We start from the raw sequence: 20,526 nt of genomic DNA, 5'->3' as shown, positions 1-20,526 counted from the left end.
TCTAAAGCACTGTGAAATGTTTAAATTAATAAGAATACAGACAAAGATTTTAAGAGACTTATGGTCACATAGTGATAGGTTACGAGGAATATGATAGGGACATCTTTAGGGGGCCATCTTTCAGTTCACCACACACATTATTCCTGGGGATTATTTGAAGCAGAGGAAAGGGGCGGTTATTTTCTAAGATCACTTGGCTGTTTTGTAGGAAGTGTATTCCAATGGGCAGGAGTGGGAGGAGAGGAATGAGTCAGCAGGTTAGCAGTAATATACACTTCCTATTTATTTCTTAAAGAGAATATTTGCAGAGCATACAATATTATTTCAGTAGTTTTTAAAGTGGAAATGGGAGCAGAAATGAATGAGCAACAGCCAGTCATTACTACCTCCTTAGAAAGGCCGTGAGTACTCAGGGCTATTTCCAAAGGATCTCTGGCATGTTCAAACGAACAGCTTGGGACAGAGGGGCTGAACACTCTAACCCTCTAGTCCAATGGTTGATTTTTCTGGCAAAGAGCCCCCATCCCAAAGCTCTCAAGGGGCCTCTGTCTTGAGTCACCTCATCATCATACTAAAGGTACTCTTATCAATCAGGAAATTCCTAGGGTTTTAGCTCTGTGCTAGGAAACAGGCCAGAGTCCTAGGATGCATTCTGCTTCATTTTTGTCTACATTGCAAAAATGTGGATTTAGGTCTAAATGTAAAACGTAAAAACCGAAAATGTTCCAGAAGAAAACATAGTGGACCTGGGTGGTTGGCTCAATGGATAGAGCATTTGCCCAGTGTACGGACATCCCGGGTTTGATTCCCAGTCAGGGCACACAAGAGAAGTGATCATCTGTTTCTCTCCCCCTTTTTCTCCCCCTTCTCTCTCTCTTCTCCTACCACAGCCAGTGGCTTGACTGGTTCAAGAATTGGCCCCAGGTACTGAGGATAGCTTGGTTGATTCAAACATCAGCCCCAGACAGGGATTGCCAGGTACATCCCAGTCAGAATGCATGCAGGAGTCTAACTATCTCCCATCTTGTCACTTAAAAAAAAAAAGAAGAGTTGAATGGAAAAGGATGCCCGACTTCTCACTTCATCTTACTTGGGGAAAGGCATAGCTGACCACATGGTGGTCATGTATTGTCACTGTAAATGCTATCAGGTCTACCAGAAAGTTCTGTCTGTTTCTATCACAAGTTTCGACACATAAGCACATGTTTATTTGGCGCATGTGTGCCTCTCTTTTTTTATCGCTTAATGTATACATACTGACGTAGTAAATTAACTAAAACAAAGTTGATTCACGTTAGTCTTATGTGTGAAGCAATAGTGTACCCATGGCTACTGATAAAGTTCATTTATGCCACTGTAATTTTTACGAATTTCAACAAGGAAGAAATGCTACAGAAGCATGTAGAAACTTATTGAAAGTGTTTGGTGAAGGTACAGTTTCTGATAGGACATGCAGAAGATGGTTCGAAAAATTTGAAACAGGTGATTTCGACCTTTCTGATAAGCCACGTTCTGGGCGACCATCTTTGATCGATGACGATGTTGTTAAGACCATGTTGGAACAAGATCCTTTTCTGACAACATCGGAGATGGCAGAAAGGCTTAATTCAGCTCAGCAAACCATTTCGGACCATATTCGGAAGATAGGGTTAGTGTGGAAATATTCAATCTGGGTGCCACATGAATTAAGTCAGAAGAATTTGGATGATCGAGTCGTCATATGCACATCTCTGCTTGCTCGGAACAAAATCGAGCCCTTCTTGAACCGGATAATAACTGGGGATGAAAAGTGGATTACCTACGAAAACATCGTAAGGAAAAGGGCATATTGTGAACCCGGAAAACCTAGCCCTTCCACCTCTAAACCAAATTTGACTCTGAATAAGAGAATGTTGTGTATATGGTGAGACATTCGAGGACCAATACATTATGAGCTTTTAAAACCGAACGAAAAGCTCAATTCGGAGAAGTATTGTCAGCAACTGGATAATTTAAAGACAGCAGTCCAAGAAAAGAGGCCGGCCATGTTCAATAGGAAGAACATCATACTGCATCATGATAATGCCAGGCCACATGCTGCTTTGGGGACTCGTCAAAAAATTGCAGAACTAGGCTGGAAAATTCTGTCGCATCCACCATATTCCCCGGACTTAGCACCCTCCGACTATCACTTGTTTTTGTCCTTACAAAATTTTTTGAAGGGCAAAAAATTCAAAAATGAAGCAGATATCAAACAAGCACTGGTTCAATTTTTCGCATCAAAAGATAAAACATTTTTCAAAAATGGGATATACAAATTGCCCTCATGCTGGCAAGAAATCATTAATAATAATGGCAATTATATTATTTAATAAAGTTTATTGACGGTAAGAAAAATTTGTATTTTGTTTTATTCCAAAAACAGACAGAACTTTCCGGTAGATTGGAACAGAATAAATAGATATGTCATATCTGGCCTCCTCTCACTTAAAAAAAAGTTTGAGAAAGTCTTTGTGATTCTGAAGTAGAATAATATTGCTTAGTTCACAAACCATAAAAGAAAACAAACTGATTAATCGGATTTCAATTGAAAAACTCTTGTTCTTCAAATCAAACTGTAAAAAAAGCAACAGAGTGAGAGAAAATACCTGCAAAACATATATCAGATAAAGAACTATAAAACTCGCCTGACCAGGCGGTGGCGCAGTAGGTAGAACATCGGACTGGGACATGGAGGACCCAGGTTCAAAACCCCGAGGTCGCCAGCTTGAGCATGGGTTCATCTGGTTTGAGCAAAGCTCACCCACTTGGGCCCCAGGTCACTAGCTTGAGCAAGGGGTTACTCGGTCTGCTGTAGCCCCACAGTCAAGGCACATATGAGAAAGCAATCAATGAACAACTAAAGTGCTGCAACAAAAAATTGATGCTTCTCATCTCTCTCCCTTCCTGTCTGTCTGTCTCTATCTGTCCCTGTCTCTGACTCTCTCTCTGTCTCTGAAAAAAAAACCCTATAAAACTCTAGTAATATCCTAACAAAAACATGAGCAAAAGATGTGAATAAACACTAACCATATAACAGGTGACAAAAAAATCCAGCAGAAACGATGCTCAAAACCATCAGTCATTAGAGAAAGGCATACTAAAACCACAATGACTTATAACTACATACCCATTAGAATGTCTAAAATTAAAAAGACTGACAGTATCAAGTGTTGACAAGAACGTGGAGCACCCATATCTCGCATCCATTGCTGGAGGAAATACAAAATAAGCGCCATCACTTGTCAGTGTCTTATAAAACAGAACATACTGGGTTATTTTACAACCCAGTCATTTGACTCCTAAGTACGTATTTATCTGAAAAAATCAAAAACGTGTTCATAGAAAGACTTGTATGTGAATGTTTATAGGGGCAGTATTTATAAAAGATTAGATATCAGAAAAACCCAAATGACCATCAACTTCTAGACAGATAACAAACTGTGGTATATCCATACAATGGACCACTCAGCATATAAAATGAATACTCAGCATTTAAAATAAAAACCATACACTCAGCAATAAAACAAAACTACTGAAACATACAGCATGGTGAACCCCAAGCATTATGCTAAATGAAAAAGCCAGGTACAAAAGACCAACTATAGTAGGATTCCATTTATAAGACATTATTTTTGCACTAAGATGCAAAACTATGGTAACAAGGAGGTCAGTGGTTTAAAGAGTAAGAGTAGGGGAAGGGATGGACTACAAACAGGCACAAGAAAGCGTTTAAGTGTTAAACATGTTCTGTTATCACAACTGTGATCACGATTTAAATATCTGTCAGAACTCATCAATTATATGCTTCCAACTGGTACACTGTATTGCAAGTAATGCATACCTCAATAAAAAAAAATTTTAATTCAAAAATATAAAATGTAACAAAGGAATCCTATCTAAACTAGTATGAATTTGTGGGTAGCTAGCCTTTCACTTTTCTTATGAAACGCTCTAAGGTAGCTATTTTCAACTGGTGTGCCGCAAGAAGTTTTAAAAGATGTAATACCTGACTATTCTGTCAGGGCAGTGACCTCTCTCCCCTTAAATTGTCAAATAAAAAATGACAACAGCCAACACAACTATAGACATCCAATGTGAATGAATCAGAATTACATCTGTTTTTTGGTCAGTTCAGCAAAATATATATAAATATATATATATATATATATATATATATATATTTTGGTGTGCCACAGAATTTTATTAATTAGTTTATGTGTGCCATGAGATGAAAAAGATTGGAAATCGCTGCTCCAAGGGATTAACATTCAAATATATAAATATAACAACCTGAGATTCTGAAACAATTCTGAATAGACCACTTTGTAAGTCAGAGGCTCCCATATACCTAACCACATCATGATATACAAATCTAGTTAAGCAATACACACAACAGTCAATAAAACACACTGACAAATTTAGTGAGAAGTTTGGTCAGAACAAAATTTACTAGAATTCAAAAGCAGAAGCAAAACTACCATACTTTAAAAAAAAATGTCACACTAGTGTAATTCAATGAAACACTGAATTTAGAGTTCTATGTACAAGAATCAATTACCAAGAATTGTTTATAAGCTATTTTAGTAATTTCAAAGGAAAAAATCCTCAGTCTCCGTAATTTCTCATAAAATTTCACTTTAAACAATTTATGGTAAAAACAATCCATATGTACTTTCCACTTCATTTTAGAACACCAAAGTAACAAAAATAAACAGATGGCAAGGGTTACAAGTTTACAACCAAGGCGGCAGCCTAACCACAAGAGCTTTTTCATAATTTCATTATAGATAATATATTTAAAATGTGATTATGAAAACATTTGGAAATAGTTTTATTTCAGCTCTCTTTTGTGTGAGAAGATAAAATTTTGAAATGAATAAATAAGTAATTTGTAGAATATGTGGGACAGAGCACACATTCAAGCCAATCTCTGATATAAACTATGTAGTCAGTGCTTCACATGAGCTTTGATTACTGAAATGATACACGACTCAGTATTTTACAAGAAGTAGAGGCAAAAGAGAGAACATAACAGCAATTCCTGACCTGGAATCATGCTCAGGGTATGGCATGGTATCTGAAAACATACACTTATAGAAAACACTGTCTACAGCCATGATAATTATGATCTTTTTTTTTTGTATCTAGATATAGTTGTGATTAATAACAGAAAATTCATTTAAACACATTACTATCGCCAAAGTGGTATTGATATTGTGTATCTACTCAATCAACATAGGATCATTATGATGTGTAAGTGCATGAAATTTTTAGAACTTAAGAAAAAACATACATAAAAAAGAAAAACAGAAATCACTAGAATCTTAAAGAAAACCTGCCCTAGGGGTCAGGAGTAGTTCTGGCTAAGTTACTACTTTAATCAAGTTCTTACCTTCACAGGGATTCTATCAAAAGAAAGCAGGTGAATTGTTCTATATGATTGTCTTATTCTAAAAATGGTTTCCTCTCAATGTTTGTAGCAATTCAGAAACTCAGTGTCACAATTTTAGTTACTAAAACTGAAAAAATATACTAATACACTAGGTGATATTTTTTCAAATTTACATTGTATGTATATTCACTTAATCTAATTGTAAGTAACAATTATTACTACAGAAAGTTTGAAGATGGAGAAAAGGTGTCCACTCCTAATCCACAGTCTTATTTGTAGACATAGTTTGCACAGCTGGAGCCATGATGGGCGTAACATTCCATACACAGCTCCATCTCACAACATGAACTTTCCACACTATAATGTAGTCTTCATATCATCACATTACATAGTTCCTTAACATCCCACTGAGTACATCTGTATGTTCATGTCTGTTTGTATGCACCTGTAGAATGAAATACTGGAATAATAATAAAGAATATAATAAAGATTGTTATTTTTATTAGGAGAAGAATGGAATAGAGGGAGGGGGACGAGCAGGACTTCTCCTTTGTCTACTTTTTCCATATATTTTGTATACATACATTTCACACATTTTGACCTACTATTATTTTTTAAAAAAACAAAAATTTGATTTTAAAAATGTAAGTGAAATATAGTTATTTATTGTAAATAATAGATTTAAATGGGAAGTCAGAAATCCTGTGTCCAACCTACAGTGCATATAGGAATTACATCTATAGTGCTTAATTAACTGGTTTTCTAGCATACTAGAAAAATGATGTAGAAAAAATGAACCAAAGTCAGGAGCCAGAGTGATCTGAGCTAATTCAGAGATGCTGCTAACTGCCCCAGCAAACAGTCCCTAAAAAGAGCATCGGGGAATCACAGCAGAGAAAAAGTTGATTAATCTCAGCAAATACATGCTGAGTCCTTATGATGTGCTGTGTTCAGAGAACACAAAAGATGATTTCCTTTTCCTTTTTCTTTTTTTTTTTTTTTGTGTATTTTTCTGAGGTTGGAAACGGGGAGGCAGTCAGACAGACTCCCGCATGTGCCCGACCGGGTTCCACCTGGCATGCCCACCAAGGGGCGATGCTCTGCCCATCTGAGGCGTCGCTCTGCCACAATCAGAGCCATTCTAGCGCCTGAGGCAGAGGCCACAAAGCCATCCTCAGTGCCCCGGCAAACTTTGCTCCAATGGAGCCTTGGCTGCGGGAGGGGAAGAGAGAGACAGAGAGGAAGGAGAGGGGGAGGGGTGGAGAAGCTAATGGGCACTTCTCCTGTGTGCCCTGGCCAGGAATCGAACCCGGGACTCCTGCACGCCAGGCCGACGCTCTACCATTGAGCCAACTGGCCAGGGCCAAAAGATGATTTCCAAAGAAGAAAAAGAGAAGTCCTATCCCCAAGAAATTGAGGCAAGAAGACTGCTTCACAAGCTCTAAGTTTTTAGAAATGAGCCAGATGCCACAGGAACACTGATGCACAGAAAGAGAAACCCGTGGGGGAGAGAGGGAAGAGGGAAATGAGCACCTTTAGGGAGCCGGGGGACCAGGAGAATCATTAATAAACAAGTTGACTGTTCTAGAGGGTTTGGGTTTTTAATATCACTACTTCAGAATAGATACTAAAACTCTCGTGAAAGACTGTATACTTCGACAATAACTAATGAATGAGGCTTGATTAAAATGAATATTTTAAGCTAATATAAGTTATAAGGTTAAATTTATCTGGACTTACACTTAATCTTTACACATTAATAAACTGTCCATTTGAAACATATGTAAGCAAAGAAAACTTTCACAGAGATTCAAAAGAATGGTCCTATTATACACACTGAGTTCATAGTGATTTGCCCCAAATTTTTCTAGAATTCAAACACTAATTTTTTTTTACAAAATACAGTAACAGTAAAATATAGATTATCTTGATCATGCAAAAGTTTAAAAGCACACACAGCACAGAAAGGAGATCTGATTAACTCTTGGGAAAAAGTATTCAGAGCTAATCTGATAAAAATTATTTGGTATATTACTTAATATGTCCCCAAAAAGGCAGCCTATAAAAGATATCTGTATAAACTGTACTAAAGCATTAAAGACTTTTTCAAAGAATATAAATAGTACAGAGATGCAAACATACAGCTACAGTGTATTAATCACAAGAGCTGCGACCAAGAGAAAGACAGCAGTGGTACTCCGTCATTCACACTACTTCTCAGGTGCCGTTCTGCCCTCCCAGTATCACTCCCACTTCTCAGAGACTCACATAACTGGGCCCCCTAAAGGCCCCCTAACTGCTCAATGTCCCCCCACCCCATAAGGTCTTCAGCAGCCCTCGGAACACCTGAGTGCAATGACCTCACAGCCACCCATCACGGCGTTTGACTCAGTCCCCTGCAGAAATAGTCACTGGTCCTAAAGTCACACATACAAGAAGTCTATTGTCTTGGTGTAAGTTTTTCAGCAATAAAATTAAAATACATATAAAGCCCTCGTTAAAACTATGGACAGCCATCACTTACTACTGACTTCCCTTTAGGCATACTGTCGCACTGAAGCCTCAAACAACCTACAAGGCTGACAGTGTCACCCGTGATTGACATGTTCAAGCAGAACTACACTACAAACCTCTTCACCCAGGCAGCCGAGGAGGATAACTTCACTGTCTTTGACTAACAAACTGAATTAAAACTAACCCTTACAGGTATGCTACATTACTTCAAAAGCCAAAAAACAACTCAATCACACAGAATGTTCCTACACACTGTAAAATCCTGCAATATTTTAAGGTAAAAGCCACAGAGTTTGAAGACTGAAAAGCTACTGACCCTTAAGAATGAAACTGAAGAACGGCAGTTTCACAACTAAAACGCCTAAGAAGTTCCGTGCAGAAATGCTCCCCCATGTGCTCAGCAGCGTTCTGGGGATACTCTGAATGCTCAATAAATACTCCTTTAATTAATAAAATACTCTATGTTGTTCTCTCAAATGTCTGATTACCTCAAAGGGATTATCAAAAAAACAAAAACATTTATGCTTCAGTCAAGTTCTACTTTCATTGCTTCTTAGTAAATTACAATGATGTTGCATGTTATCGGCACTTTTTATCTTAATCATCTAGGTTTCTTACTAGTTAAAACAGATCTCATTCAATGTCATGGCTTAAAAATACTTAAAAATGTGGAAAATACAAAACAACATTATCTTTATCTTTTGGTAGGCAGTATAAACAAAAAAATTTTTTTTTTATCTTTCACTGCTAAAGATACCAAGTTTAAAATACATTCTGTGAACAGAAGTAGGCACCACTTCACACAGCAACCTTCAAAGCCAGCGCCGACACTCAACACTTTGTTCTTGGGCAGCTACTGCTTGTCAATTAAGGTATTTTTTTGAATCACTAACAAATACAGAGCACACTGTAGTGGGCAGGAAGCCCAGTTTTTCCTTCCCAGCTGATCTTTCATAAACATTATCCATATACTACAAACAAATATTTTAACAGCTCAATTTTTTTCTTCAATTTACAAAACAAGCCACATGTTATAAAAGTTTCTAATAGTGACACAGCATCTTCTCTTGCAGCCTAGTTAAAAAAGAAAAGACAAAGAGGAATTGCTGGTAATGTTCTTCAAACCACAGAACACTTTATGATGGGAAATAGGCTGTTACTGAGGAAATATCAAACTACAGCTTAATTTTATAACAAAATGTATTTACATACCAGCACAGAATATCCCTGGGACTTCACTCCTGAGTATTACAGTCCGCACTTTCTTGTCAGACTTTAAAGCATCCACAGCTTTTGAGAGCTAAACAAAAACAGGGAGGGTAAGAGAAAAAAGGGAAAAAATTTTCAGATTGATGTCAACACTGTAGCTTAATATTAGAAGCAAATAGTTTAATCTTTACACTCACCATTTTTACAAGGTTTTTACTGAATGAATTTTTGGCATAAGCTCTGTTTATTCCAAGCACCACAATTCCTAGTTAAGAAAAAAAAAAAGCACAATTACTTGGGTCAGTGAGTTTTCAGGGGACAGACTCCCACACACACAGCTGGCTGATCTGGGACTTAGGAAATCTACCACCTCAGAGTTTCACTCCAAGAGCTTTTCTTTCATGTGTACCTTCCTTTTCAAGTATGTTTTTAAAGAATATGGTATGTGTAACATGTATAAAGTCAATCTTGTGGTTAATATTCACTGCTTTTCTTCAAACTGTTAGAGAACTTTTAACATCATGGCCTTTCAGTTTAACTCTTCTGAAGCACCTCCGTGATGACCAGCATATTTAGGTAGACTCCACCTCACCAAGTCAGACTAACTAGAAGGAAGGCTACGCTTACCAGTGAAAATCCTCAATTATAGCGTGCTGTTTAAATGTGGTTTCATCACCCTCACCTACATACAGAAGTAACAGGTAACAAATCCTGTCCCAGACAGGCACTGCAGGATCAGCTTCTGTGCTAGTGGCTTACATGCCAGGTCTCAGTTCCTCTTTTTGTCACATTAGCTCAGGGGTCGGGAACCTTTTTGGCTGAGAAAGCCATGAACACCACATATTTTAAAATGTAATTCTATGAGAGCCATACAACAACCCAATGTATGTTATGCATTATCCAATAAAAATTTGGTGTTGTCCCTGAGGACAGCTGTGATTGGCTCCAGCCACCCACAACCATGAACATGAATGGTAGGAAATGAATGGACTGTAATACATGAGAATGTTTTGTATTTCTAACGTTATTTTTTTTTATTAAAGATTTGTCTGCGAGCAAGATGCAGCCATCAAAAGAGCCACATCTGGCTCATGAGCCATAGGTTCCCAAACCCTGCATTAGCTAGTTTTCAATATCCCCACCCCTAGTGTCTCTCCCTCTGTTGCACACACTTAAAAGACAGCACTTCCATGTACAATTCCAACAGGCAATTCAACCTCAACTCACAGAAACAAAATTCATTCTCTCTCCCACAAACAAAGCCAGACTCCTCCTCCTCACTCCCCTAATTTTACCAGACTGTCATCTAAATCCATTCCCCCATTCCAACTGCCGCAGTCAGATCCATTTTCCAAAAACGATTTTTGCATAGAATTCACGTGACCCTTGCTTAAATATCTTCAATTTTTCTTATTTCCAAAATATGAGTTCAAAGATCATAATTTGATATTAAAAGATGTCTACACCCATAATCAACCTTCTTGTTTGATTGTGCTTACCTGAGTCAGCACAAATTTTCTTTATAGAACAGAAAGGCCTTACACTTGGTTGAAAGTGGGGGTGGGTAGAATCCTTATTTGTAAGTGGGTTAAACTAAAGACAACAAATTGTACACATGCCTTCTCTATGCAAAAAAAAAACTATGCAAACCCGTTTTTCAAAAAAAGTACAAAGATGACTTTGGCTCACAGTAGAATAAACTTGCAAGAATTCCAAATGACCTCAATATGAGAAAATCCTGAGGGAAAAGTGGTATGTAGGCACTGAACAGCTAGTGACCACGGCCAGGCCCTAGGACAAACAACAACAGCTACTGCTAAGTGAGCAGCTGAGCTGTGCCAGACACTCTCCCAGCGCACTCTCTTAGCTCCCGGAAGCCCCACAACCCAGGGGTAGACAGAAACTGCATCCTTACTGAACAGATAGAGACACTGGGAGTTGGAGCAGTTCAGTAACTACCTGCCGCTAGTGAGAGTCTAACTCCACACTGGACTGTCAGACTATGCTACCGTGTTCCAGCTTCAGTTTCCTCACGGAGAAAATCATACAGACACACTAGATGTGTTCATCCATTCAGGTGGACTGACTGCACACTGTGGTGCTCAACTGCACAAACTTACAGAGTATAGGAAAAGACATGAACAACCATAAAAATGTACAATTCAAAATGCTTTACTTTCTAAATGGTTATTACAGTCACTGTAGCCAGAATTGATATTGGCTGGGGGCAATGGGAAAGCCTAGCCAAGACATGCCATCTGAGCTGAGGTCAGAAGGATGAGCAGGACTTGGGAAGGGGGCAGGGGCTGGATTCCAGGCAAGGGCAACACAGCAGACAGCATACAACAGTCACCCCCCCGTTACAGGTCCTGTCACTCAGGAGGAGAAGAGGCCAATGAGGGGAAAGGTCACCACAGGCCAGATATTATCCTTGCAGATCCTGCTAAATAATAAGCAGTAACCACTGAAGGAGTGTCAAGTAGTGTAAGCACAGACGTGCAACCAGGGGGAATACAGTTTCGATACTTGGAGTTCACACCAGAGGTATGTGGTGCTAGAAGCTTCCAGGCACAAGCTGCAATCCAGGCAAGAGACAGCAGGTTTGGCTGAGGTTTGCAGGGTTAGAAATAGAAGGAAGGGAAGGGATCCAAAAGCTTATTCAACAGATAAAATTTAAAATGTGGTAGTGAATGACTAGACTGAGGATCAACTACATTGGAAGGAACTGTTAGGAGTGTCTACGAGGGGTTTGTCTTCAGAAATTGGATGAAAGGAAATGACATTCAAAGACACATAAGCATATGAAAACACAAAGATGAAGGTGGGCGGGGGATATGGTTCAAAAGTTTGGTGCTGAATTAAAGAGAACCTGAACTCTAAGATGGAACGGTGAACTGTTCTGCCAGCACTGTTCCCGTGGCCTTCAGGCTAACAGCACCTGCTAGTCTGGCATAGAAACATGCTGATCATTAGAGTTCTGCCTGTGGCTTGAGACTTTACAGAACAGCCCCTTCCCTCTTCCCCTTCTCCCGACATAAGTCTGAACTCTGTACAGTGGTACCTTGACACACGAGTTTAATTCATTTCATGGCCGAGCTCGTGACTCAATTTGCACGTGTGTCAAACCAAATTTCCCCATTTAAATTAACAGGAATGCAATTAATCCCTTCAGGCCCCCAAAAACCACACGAATGGTAGAGGAGGTTTTCATTTCGTGCACTATTGCTATCGCTTAACATAACTTACTCTCTACAGCAGTGGTAGTCAACCTGGTCCCTACCGCCCACTAGTGGGAGTTCCAGCTTTCATGGTGGGCAGTAGTGGAGCAACCACAGTATAAATAAAAAGATAGATTTAACTATACTAAGTTGTTTTATAAAGATTTATTCTGCCAAACTTAGCAAAAATCTGACATAAAGTACTTGGTAAGTAATTATTATTATATGCTTTAACTTGCTGTAACTCTGCTTTATAAATTTTATAAAGTAAAGTTACTTCTCTGCTTTATAAATCACCATTACTGTGGAACCGGTGAGCAGTTAGAAAATTTTACTACTAACAGAGATACAAAAGTGGGCGGCAGGTATAAAAAGGTTGACTACCCCTGCTCTACATACTTAACGCTACATTTAATTGCAAAATTTAACTTACACACTAAGTATATGTAACTTTATCCCTAAACTTAATTGCTATTTTTTACTTTGCTTAATCATCATTTTCTTCACTGAGTTTTGACTTCTTTGCCACACTTTCCTCGCTTTCACTTAGAAGCCATTTCAACAAAAACCTTTCCACGGAAGTTTGTTTCTCCCTCCCTTTCAGAACATTCGACAGGCTATATCTAGTGGAGGGTGGCGGAAGCTTGTGATTCAAATGTCCGCTTGTGACTTAAAGCAAAAAAATCCCACGAGTGACTGCTTGCCTCTCAAATTGTTCGTGATTTAAAGTGCTCGTGTGTCAAGGTACTTTCCTAAGATGAATTTGAGGGTTAGAATCCACATTTTCTCAGTTAGTGCCTTCTTGATCAATAAACATTTTCTTACTCTGATGTTCTGAGTTTGGCCTTTCAGAGTTTCAGGCACAGCCACTGTGCACTGCCTGCTTCTACACTGAGGGCTCTGAGGTCGGACTGTTGAAATTCCACTGCCACTTACTAGCTAGATGACCTTTGGCTAGTTATTTAACCTTTCTGATCCTCAGTTTCTTACACTGTTGAGTGAAGATACTACCCTCTTTCCCCGAAAATAAGACATCCCCTGAAAATAAGACCTAATGCAATTTTTTTTCAAGCTTAGAAATATAAGGCCTCCCCTGAAAATAAGACCTAGCGTGTCTTTAGGAGCAAAAATTAATATTAAACACTGTCTTATTTTCGGGGAAACAGGGTAGATTGTTGTACATGGAAATAGAGTCACAAGAAATTCTTGATGGAATTCAGAGTTTGGCTGGTTATGCTGATGTCTGTGATGACATGACTACAGTATATTAGTAAATGTTGATTTTTTTGTTCAACAATAAATGTGAATTCTTGTTCATGGAAAAATAAGACATCCCCTGAAAATAAATACAGTAGTAGTTACGCACTCTGTGGAGTTAACGCAGGGATCAAATGATAAAAATATATACAGGGTGGGGCAAAAGAAGGCTTAGAGCTGTAATTATGTGAAACACAGATTATTGTATTCTTATTTATTAATCACTGTAATACTTTCCATACAAACTGTAAACCAACTTTTGCCTCACCCTGTACATATAAAGCTTACAACATAAGCATTCAATTATTTTTGTCCTTTCTAACACGCAGGGACAATAAATGTTACCATAATCCATGCTAGGTACAATACTGTTGGCACTATGCCATCAAAATGCTTTTACCATCGTTTTTCCCAACAGTTTTGGTCCCACATTTGAGGCCTGATGTTTTGGGTACATCCACCTCAAAGAGCTGGAAATTAGCTCCATAATTTTAAATGTATCATCCAAGGCCTAAAAATTGTTTCATCAAATGTATCAAGGGGCTACTATAATCCCAAAATGGAATACAACCTTAGCTTTATCCAGTAGAGCTTATGGTTCTTTGTTTTATAATTCTCACTTTATTTCACAATTAATAGCTTCTCAAGAACTCAATTACTATGCATCCTCCTCACATAATCTAGCCAAAACAAGTGTATCCAAACTCAGAAAAGATTACACATTCATATGTTAACCTTAAATCCCTGTTTTAGTCTTTTCCTGACTTTTGACAAAACATCACAAAAGTCTTTGGTGAATCTGTAACAACTTCATAGTACAACATCAGTGCTGCTCTACAAAGCTCACACAACTGAAAAATGAACACAGAGACTCAGCTGGGACTTTTTTAAAAATATACATATTTGGCTTGTACAAAATTAAAAGAATACACACTGCGAAAATCTGCCTCCCTGGACTCCTGATGACATGTAACATCCCAGGAAATGTATCTGCATATATAAGGTGACCAATCATCCTCCTTTAGGGAGGACAGTCCTTCTTTTGTAAGTTCCGTCCTTTTCGTAAGTTTCTGTCCTCGAAAAGTGTCCTCCTACATGTCCTCCTTTTTGATATTGAAAGACTAATCTTTTAAATGTCCGTTTTCGATCAATGCAGAGTCGATCCATTGTGTGTGATGTGACGTATTTGTGTTTGACATGACGATTTGTCAAGGATCAGTACTGTGCGGTGAGACGTGATTATGAGAGGCATGCACTCCACAAGGGAGACCTTTAGAGAGCGCACAATATACCGAGCATGCAAATGGCTTTGTGTACTTCTTACTAAAACATGACAGGGCACGTACGACGTTGGAAACTCACGATTATTTCTTTCTCAGTGAATATTCAATCATACGACAGGTAAGCACAATTCATGTTTTATTAATTCATTATCTATTTAATAATTTCCAAATACGTATAATTTTATTTACAAGTATTTTCCCGAAATTTGAGTTTTAAAGTGGAAATCTAACCTCAACCATATCTATTAATAATGCACTTTGATTAAATAGTTGCATAAAACAGACGTCTTTTAATTAGAAATTGATAAATACACCCAAATGAGTGGTTTTGTTTGATATTTAGTTTTGTTAATTTAGCTTCCGGAAAATTCACCTACCATGATGTAACGTTTTCAGTTCCTAATGTGCTTGCATCATTTGTGTAGCTTTATATTTTATTTTTAATTTTAAATTTCATTTAAGGGATGAAAAAATCAAAGAAGAGAAAATGCCATTTCAACGATAGATTGAAAAAGGAATTTCCATTCCTCATATCAAAGAAAGATACCATTGTTTTCTGCAATATTTGCAGCGGAGAGGTTTGCATTGCAGTTGGGGGCAGAGCAGCGATAACAAAACACTTGACCGCCAACAAACATAAGCAATCATTAGATGCATCAGCCTCCAGTTGTAAAGTAACTAGCTTTTTAAATTTTCAAATTATTCTGCAGATGAAAAAGAGTTGGCTGCAATGGAGGGAACATTTATTTGCATTTCATACCATAATTCAGTGGTCCTCAACCCCCAGGCCATGGACCGATACTGGTCCGTGGGCCATTTGGTACCGGTCCGCAGAGAAATAAATAACTTACATTATTTCCGTTTTATTTATATTGAAGTCTGAATGATGTTTTATTTTTTAAAAATGACCAGATTCCCTCTGTTACAGCCATCTAAGACTCACTCTTGACGCTTGTCTCGGTCACGTGATACATTTATCCGTCCCACCCTAAAGGCCGGTCCGTGAAAATATTTTCTGATATTAAACTGGTCTGTGGCCCAAAATAGGTGGGGAACACTGCCATAATTCACAAAGTTTTTGTAGTATGGATTGTACAACTAAATTACTGAAAAAGTTTCACAATGCAAAATTTTCATGTGCCAGGACAAAATGCGAGGCTATTTTGAAATCAGTATTTAAAAATTACTGTGACAAAATACTTACAGAAGACTTGGAAACTTCGGCATTTTATCTGACGCATCAAATCATAATGGAATTAAATTGTATCCAATAATAGTAAGATATTTTAATGTTACCAAGGGCATTCAAGTAAAAATTTTAAATTTAGAATCCACTGAGGACGAAACTTCTGAAATTTTGTCAAACCATCTATACAGAGTAATAAATGAAAACAATTTGAAATCCAAAGTTGCTGCACCAACGGCTGATAATACAAATACAAATTTTGGTGGGCAAAGATGCAAAGGGGTGAATAATGTGTATGTAAAATTACAAGAGTTACTCTAAAAGAAAATACTAGGAATAGGTTGTAATGCACATATTTTGTCAAATGCAATCAACACAGCATCATGTGCCGTGTCAATTGATGTAGAAATAATAATAACTATAATTTATTTGCATTTTAGTCGTTTTACCGTTCGTGTTGCTACTTTGAAACAGTTTTGTGAAGAAGCAAATGTTGAATACAAAAAACTTTAAGGATATTCAAAAGTTAGATAGCTTGCTCTAACACAGTGGTAGTCAACCTGGTCCCTACCACCCACTAGTGGGCATTCCAGCTTTCAAAGTGGGTGGTAGCAGAGCAACCAAAGTATAAATAAAAAGATAGATTTAACTAGAAATTTTATAAAGTAAAGTTACTTCCTTACTTTATAAATCACCATTACTGTAGAACCGGTGGGCAGTTAGAAAATTTTACTACTAACAGATACAAAAGTGGGTGGTAGGTATAAAAAGGTTGACTACCCCTGCTCTAACACCTGCTATAGAGTGTGTTCTATAATTATTTGAGCCTCTCCATTCATATTTCTTAAGTTTAGACAAATGTCCTAAAATCCTGGAATCGTTTTTCAATAATAAAATATCTGAAATATTAATGTAGTTTGTACATAATCAAGTACCTATTTTTCACAAAATGATTCACAAGATTGAAGGTGAACACATTTCAGCTGCAGTAGTCTTATTTTGAATGACTTTATCCTTCAATATAAATCTCGTTTTGAAGAAAAACTTCTTCCTTTAATTATAAGAAGAAAATTGTCAGACTTAGAGGAATCAAACTCGGGCATAACAGAAAAGTTTATCAAAGAAGTGCAGAATTTTTACCAGACATGTTTTCAATATATCGAAGAATGGTCTGAAACAAACATCACGGGAAATAAGTTTTCAATGGTGTTTTTTCATTTCATCACAAGTATCTTGGACAGATATTGAATCTTGTCTTGAGTTTTTATCTAAAGAAATGCCAGACATCAAAATAGACAACTGTCTCTTTGAAGAAATTAGAAGACTGAATCTATATTTAAATTCTGAAAAATTAATACAATGGGAAAATGAACACATAGAAATTGATAAAGGATGGGTAGAAATATTTAGCCATTTCAAAAATAAACATATTCCATGTGAAAATTCATTCATTCTTGTTCAATTTACATTGTGCTGCCCTGGAACTAATGCAGCAGTTGAAAGAGTTTTTTCAATTGCTAATGATTTTAGGACCAGTGAGAAACTGAGACTGAATGTTGATACTCTAGCTGCAGCACTTGCTGTAAAATTCAATATGAAAGATATTTCTTGTTCAGATATTTCCAATATATTGTTACAAAATGATACACTGACAAAAAATATTCGTTCAATGGAAAAGTTTTCTTACAATTATTATTAAAATTAATAGGCATATAAGCATAATTACAATATTATATGTAATTATGTATTATAAATGTTTTATTATGCATTTATCATATTATAGTATATTATTGTTGCAATGAATAAAATGTTTTATTTACGATATTGTTTTCTTCAACTTATTTTTGTCTTCCTTTTCATTGTAAAAAAGTTGGTCACCTTACCATATAGAAATAAAGACCTATGTACGATAGCCCTGGCCGGTTGGCTCAGCAGAAGAGCATTAGCCCGGCATGTGGAAGTCCCGGGTTCAATTCCTGACCAGGGCACACAGGAGAAGTGCCCATCTGCTTCTCCACCCTTCCCTCTCTCCTTTCTATCTCTCTTTTCCCCTCCCACAGCCAAGGCTCCACTGGAGCAAAGTGACCTGGGCGCTAAGGATGGCTCCATGGCCTCCGCCTCAGGCACTAGAATGGCTCCGATTGCAGCAGAGCAACACCCCAGATGGGTAGAGCATCGCCACCTGGTGGGCTTGCCGGGTGGATCCCAGTTGGGAGCATGTGGGAGTCTAACTGCCTCCCCATTTCTAACTTCGAAAAAATAAAAAAAAATATTTTTAAAAAAAGAGCTGTAGGCCCTGGCCAGTTGGCTCAGTGGTAGAGCATCAGCCTGGCGTGCAGGAGTCCTGGGTTCGATTGCCCAGCCAGGGCACACAGGAGAGGCACCCATCTGCTTCTCCACTCCTCCCCCTCTCCTTCCTCTCTGTCTCTCTCTTCCCCTCTCGCAGCCAAGGTTCCACTGGAGCAAAGTTGGTCTGGGCACTGAGGATGGCTCTGTGGCCTCTGCCTCAGGCGCTAGAATGGCTCTGGTTGCAACAGCGATGCCCCAGATGGGCAGAGCATCATCCCTTGGTGGGCATGCTGGGTGGATCCCAGTTGGGCGCATGCGGGAGTCTGTCTGACTGCCTCCCCGTTTCCAACTTCAGAAAAATACAAAAAATAAAAAAAAGAGCTGTATACTACAGTTTGGGCTTCTCTCCTCCTACTTCTCCCCTTTCTCTCTCTCTCCTGCTTCCCCTCTCATAGCCTGTGACTCTATTTGTTTGAGCATCAGCCCTAGGCACAGAGGATGGCTCAGCTGATTTCAGCATCAGTCCCAGACAGGGATTGCTGGGTGGATTCCAATCGGGGCATATGCAAAAGTCTGTCTAACTCTCCTCCTCTCACTTAAAAAAAAAAAAAAAAAAAAAAGTTAAAATGGTAAATTTTCTGTTACATGAATTTCATTTCAATTTAAAAAAAAATAAAAACCAAGAATACTGGGGACACCAACCAAGAGGCCACTGCAGAGCCCAGCTGAGAGCTGCCAGTGCACAGGCCCTGGGCTCGGGAGTGGAGCTGGAAGAAGCCTGCTTCTGGGGACGCACTGAGGGTAGTGTCAACACAACTACCACTAGTGCATCACAAACCTACTGACAGTCAATCTATAAGCACTGAATTATTATAAGAAAACAAAACTATCATAAACTTTGATGATATAACCTGAAGTTAAACAAATGACAAACTGGAAGGTAGAAGATGAATGAAATAAAATAGTAAACATTTCATTTTCTCATTTCACATCAAAAGGAGTCCAGACACTGTCTACAAAAATAATTATATAGGTAACACAAAAAAGAAAGACAAAAATAAAATTATCATTCACAGCAAGGACTCAAGAGTTGTTTCAAGTCTTTACTTTTGAAGGAATTGCCTGAAAGCGAAGGGGTAGCACCTTCCACAGTGCTGCTTTTCTTTTTAATTTGGCCATATATATTATTTTACTTGAAAAATTTTATAAATTTTAATAATTTAACTATTATCACTAACAAATCACATGTAATACACCGATGCCAACACGACTCCATCAGTGATTGACAGATCCAGCAGGCAGAAAGTCAGTAAGCAGTGTATTTGAACTGAACAACATTAACCAACTGCAACTGAAAACTCTCTCTAATTGAATAGACTGTAGCAGCCACCAACAGACTACACATTCCCTAACACCAACACAGACCCCAGAAACACACCTGAACAAATTTAAGACAATGAAAATCATATTGAAGTATGCTTGTAGATCAGAATGGAAATAAACTCAGTAACAGAAAGAGAGCTGGAAAAATCTCAAAATACTTGGAAATTAAGTAAAGTGACTCCTAAATAATACATAGGCTAAAAAAAGAAATCTCAACAGAAATTTAAAATGTCTTAAATAAATGAGAATAAAATTACAGCTTATCAAAATTTGTGGGATCCAGCAAAAGCAGTACTTAGAGGAAATGTTACAGCATTGAATACACATATTAAGAAGCACTTATAATTGATAAGCTTTCACCTTAGGAAACAAAAACAAAATCAAATTAAATCTAAAATAATTTTTAAAATTAAACATAGCCGAAACCAATAATATTGAAAATAGGAAATACGTTGGAAAAAAGAAAATCAAAAGTTGGTTCTTTAAAAAGGTCAGTAAATTGATAAGCTTCTAGCCAAGCTAACCATAAAAAAAAAAACAATACAAATTACTAACATCAAAAATGGAAAAGGGTCATCATTACTGAATTCCATTTCTATCATATGCATAACAAAAGGAATATTATAAACAACTTTATGCCCACAAATTTGATAACTTAGATGAAATGGGAGAAGCCTTTGAAAGACACAACCTACAAGAACTCACACAAGAAATGGATAAACTGCATAGGCCTATATTAATTTAAAAAACTGAATCAACAAATATTAAGCTTCC

General features: G+C 37.7%; 1 protein-coding gene across 3 annotated transcripts in view; it reads right to left on the bottom strand.

Moving 5' to 3' along the window:
• Positions 1 to 20,526, bottom strand: part of AUH (AU RNA binding methylglutaconyl-CoA hydratase) — a 161,171-nt gene that overhangs the window by 134,864 nt on the left and 5,781 nt on the right. For 2 of the 3 annotated variants that reach the window (XM_066368412.1, XM_066368414.1), the window contains exons 2-3: positions 9,334 to 9,401; positions 9,140 to 9,227 (exon numbers count right to left, since the gene is read on the bottom strand). The exons of the other annotated variant lie outside the window; for it this stretch is intronic. In XM_066368412.1, the coding sequence (XP_066224509.1) occupies positions 9,140 to 9,227; positions 9,334 to 9,401 (156 nt within the window). The remainder of the gene's footprint in view (positions 1 to 9,139; positions 9,228 to 9,333; positions 9,402 to 20,526) is intronic. 3 annotated transcript variants of the gene reach the window in all.

This window comes from Saccopteryx leptura, chromosome 2, assembly GCF_036850995.1.
Source record: "Saccopteryx leptura isolate mSacLep1 chromosome 2, mSacLep1_pri_phased_curated, whole genome shotgun sequence".
Classification (NCBI taxonomy): domain Eukaryota; kingdom Metazoa; phylum Chordata; class Mammalia; order Chiroptera; family Emballonuridae; genus Saccopteryx; species Saccopteryx leptura.
Note: the sequence above shows the minus strand (reverse complement) of the source record. Positions and strands in the feature narration are given on the sequence as shown.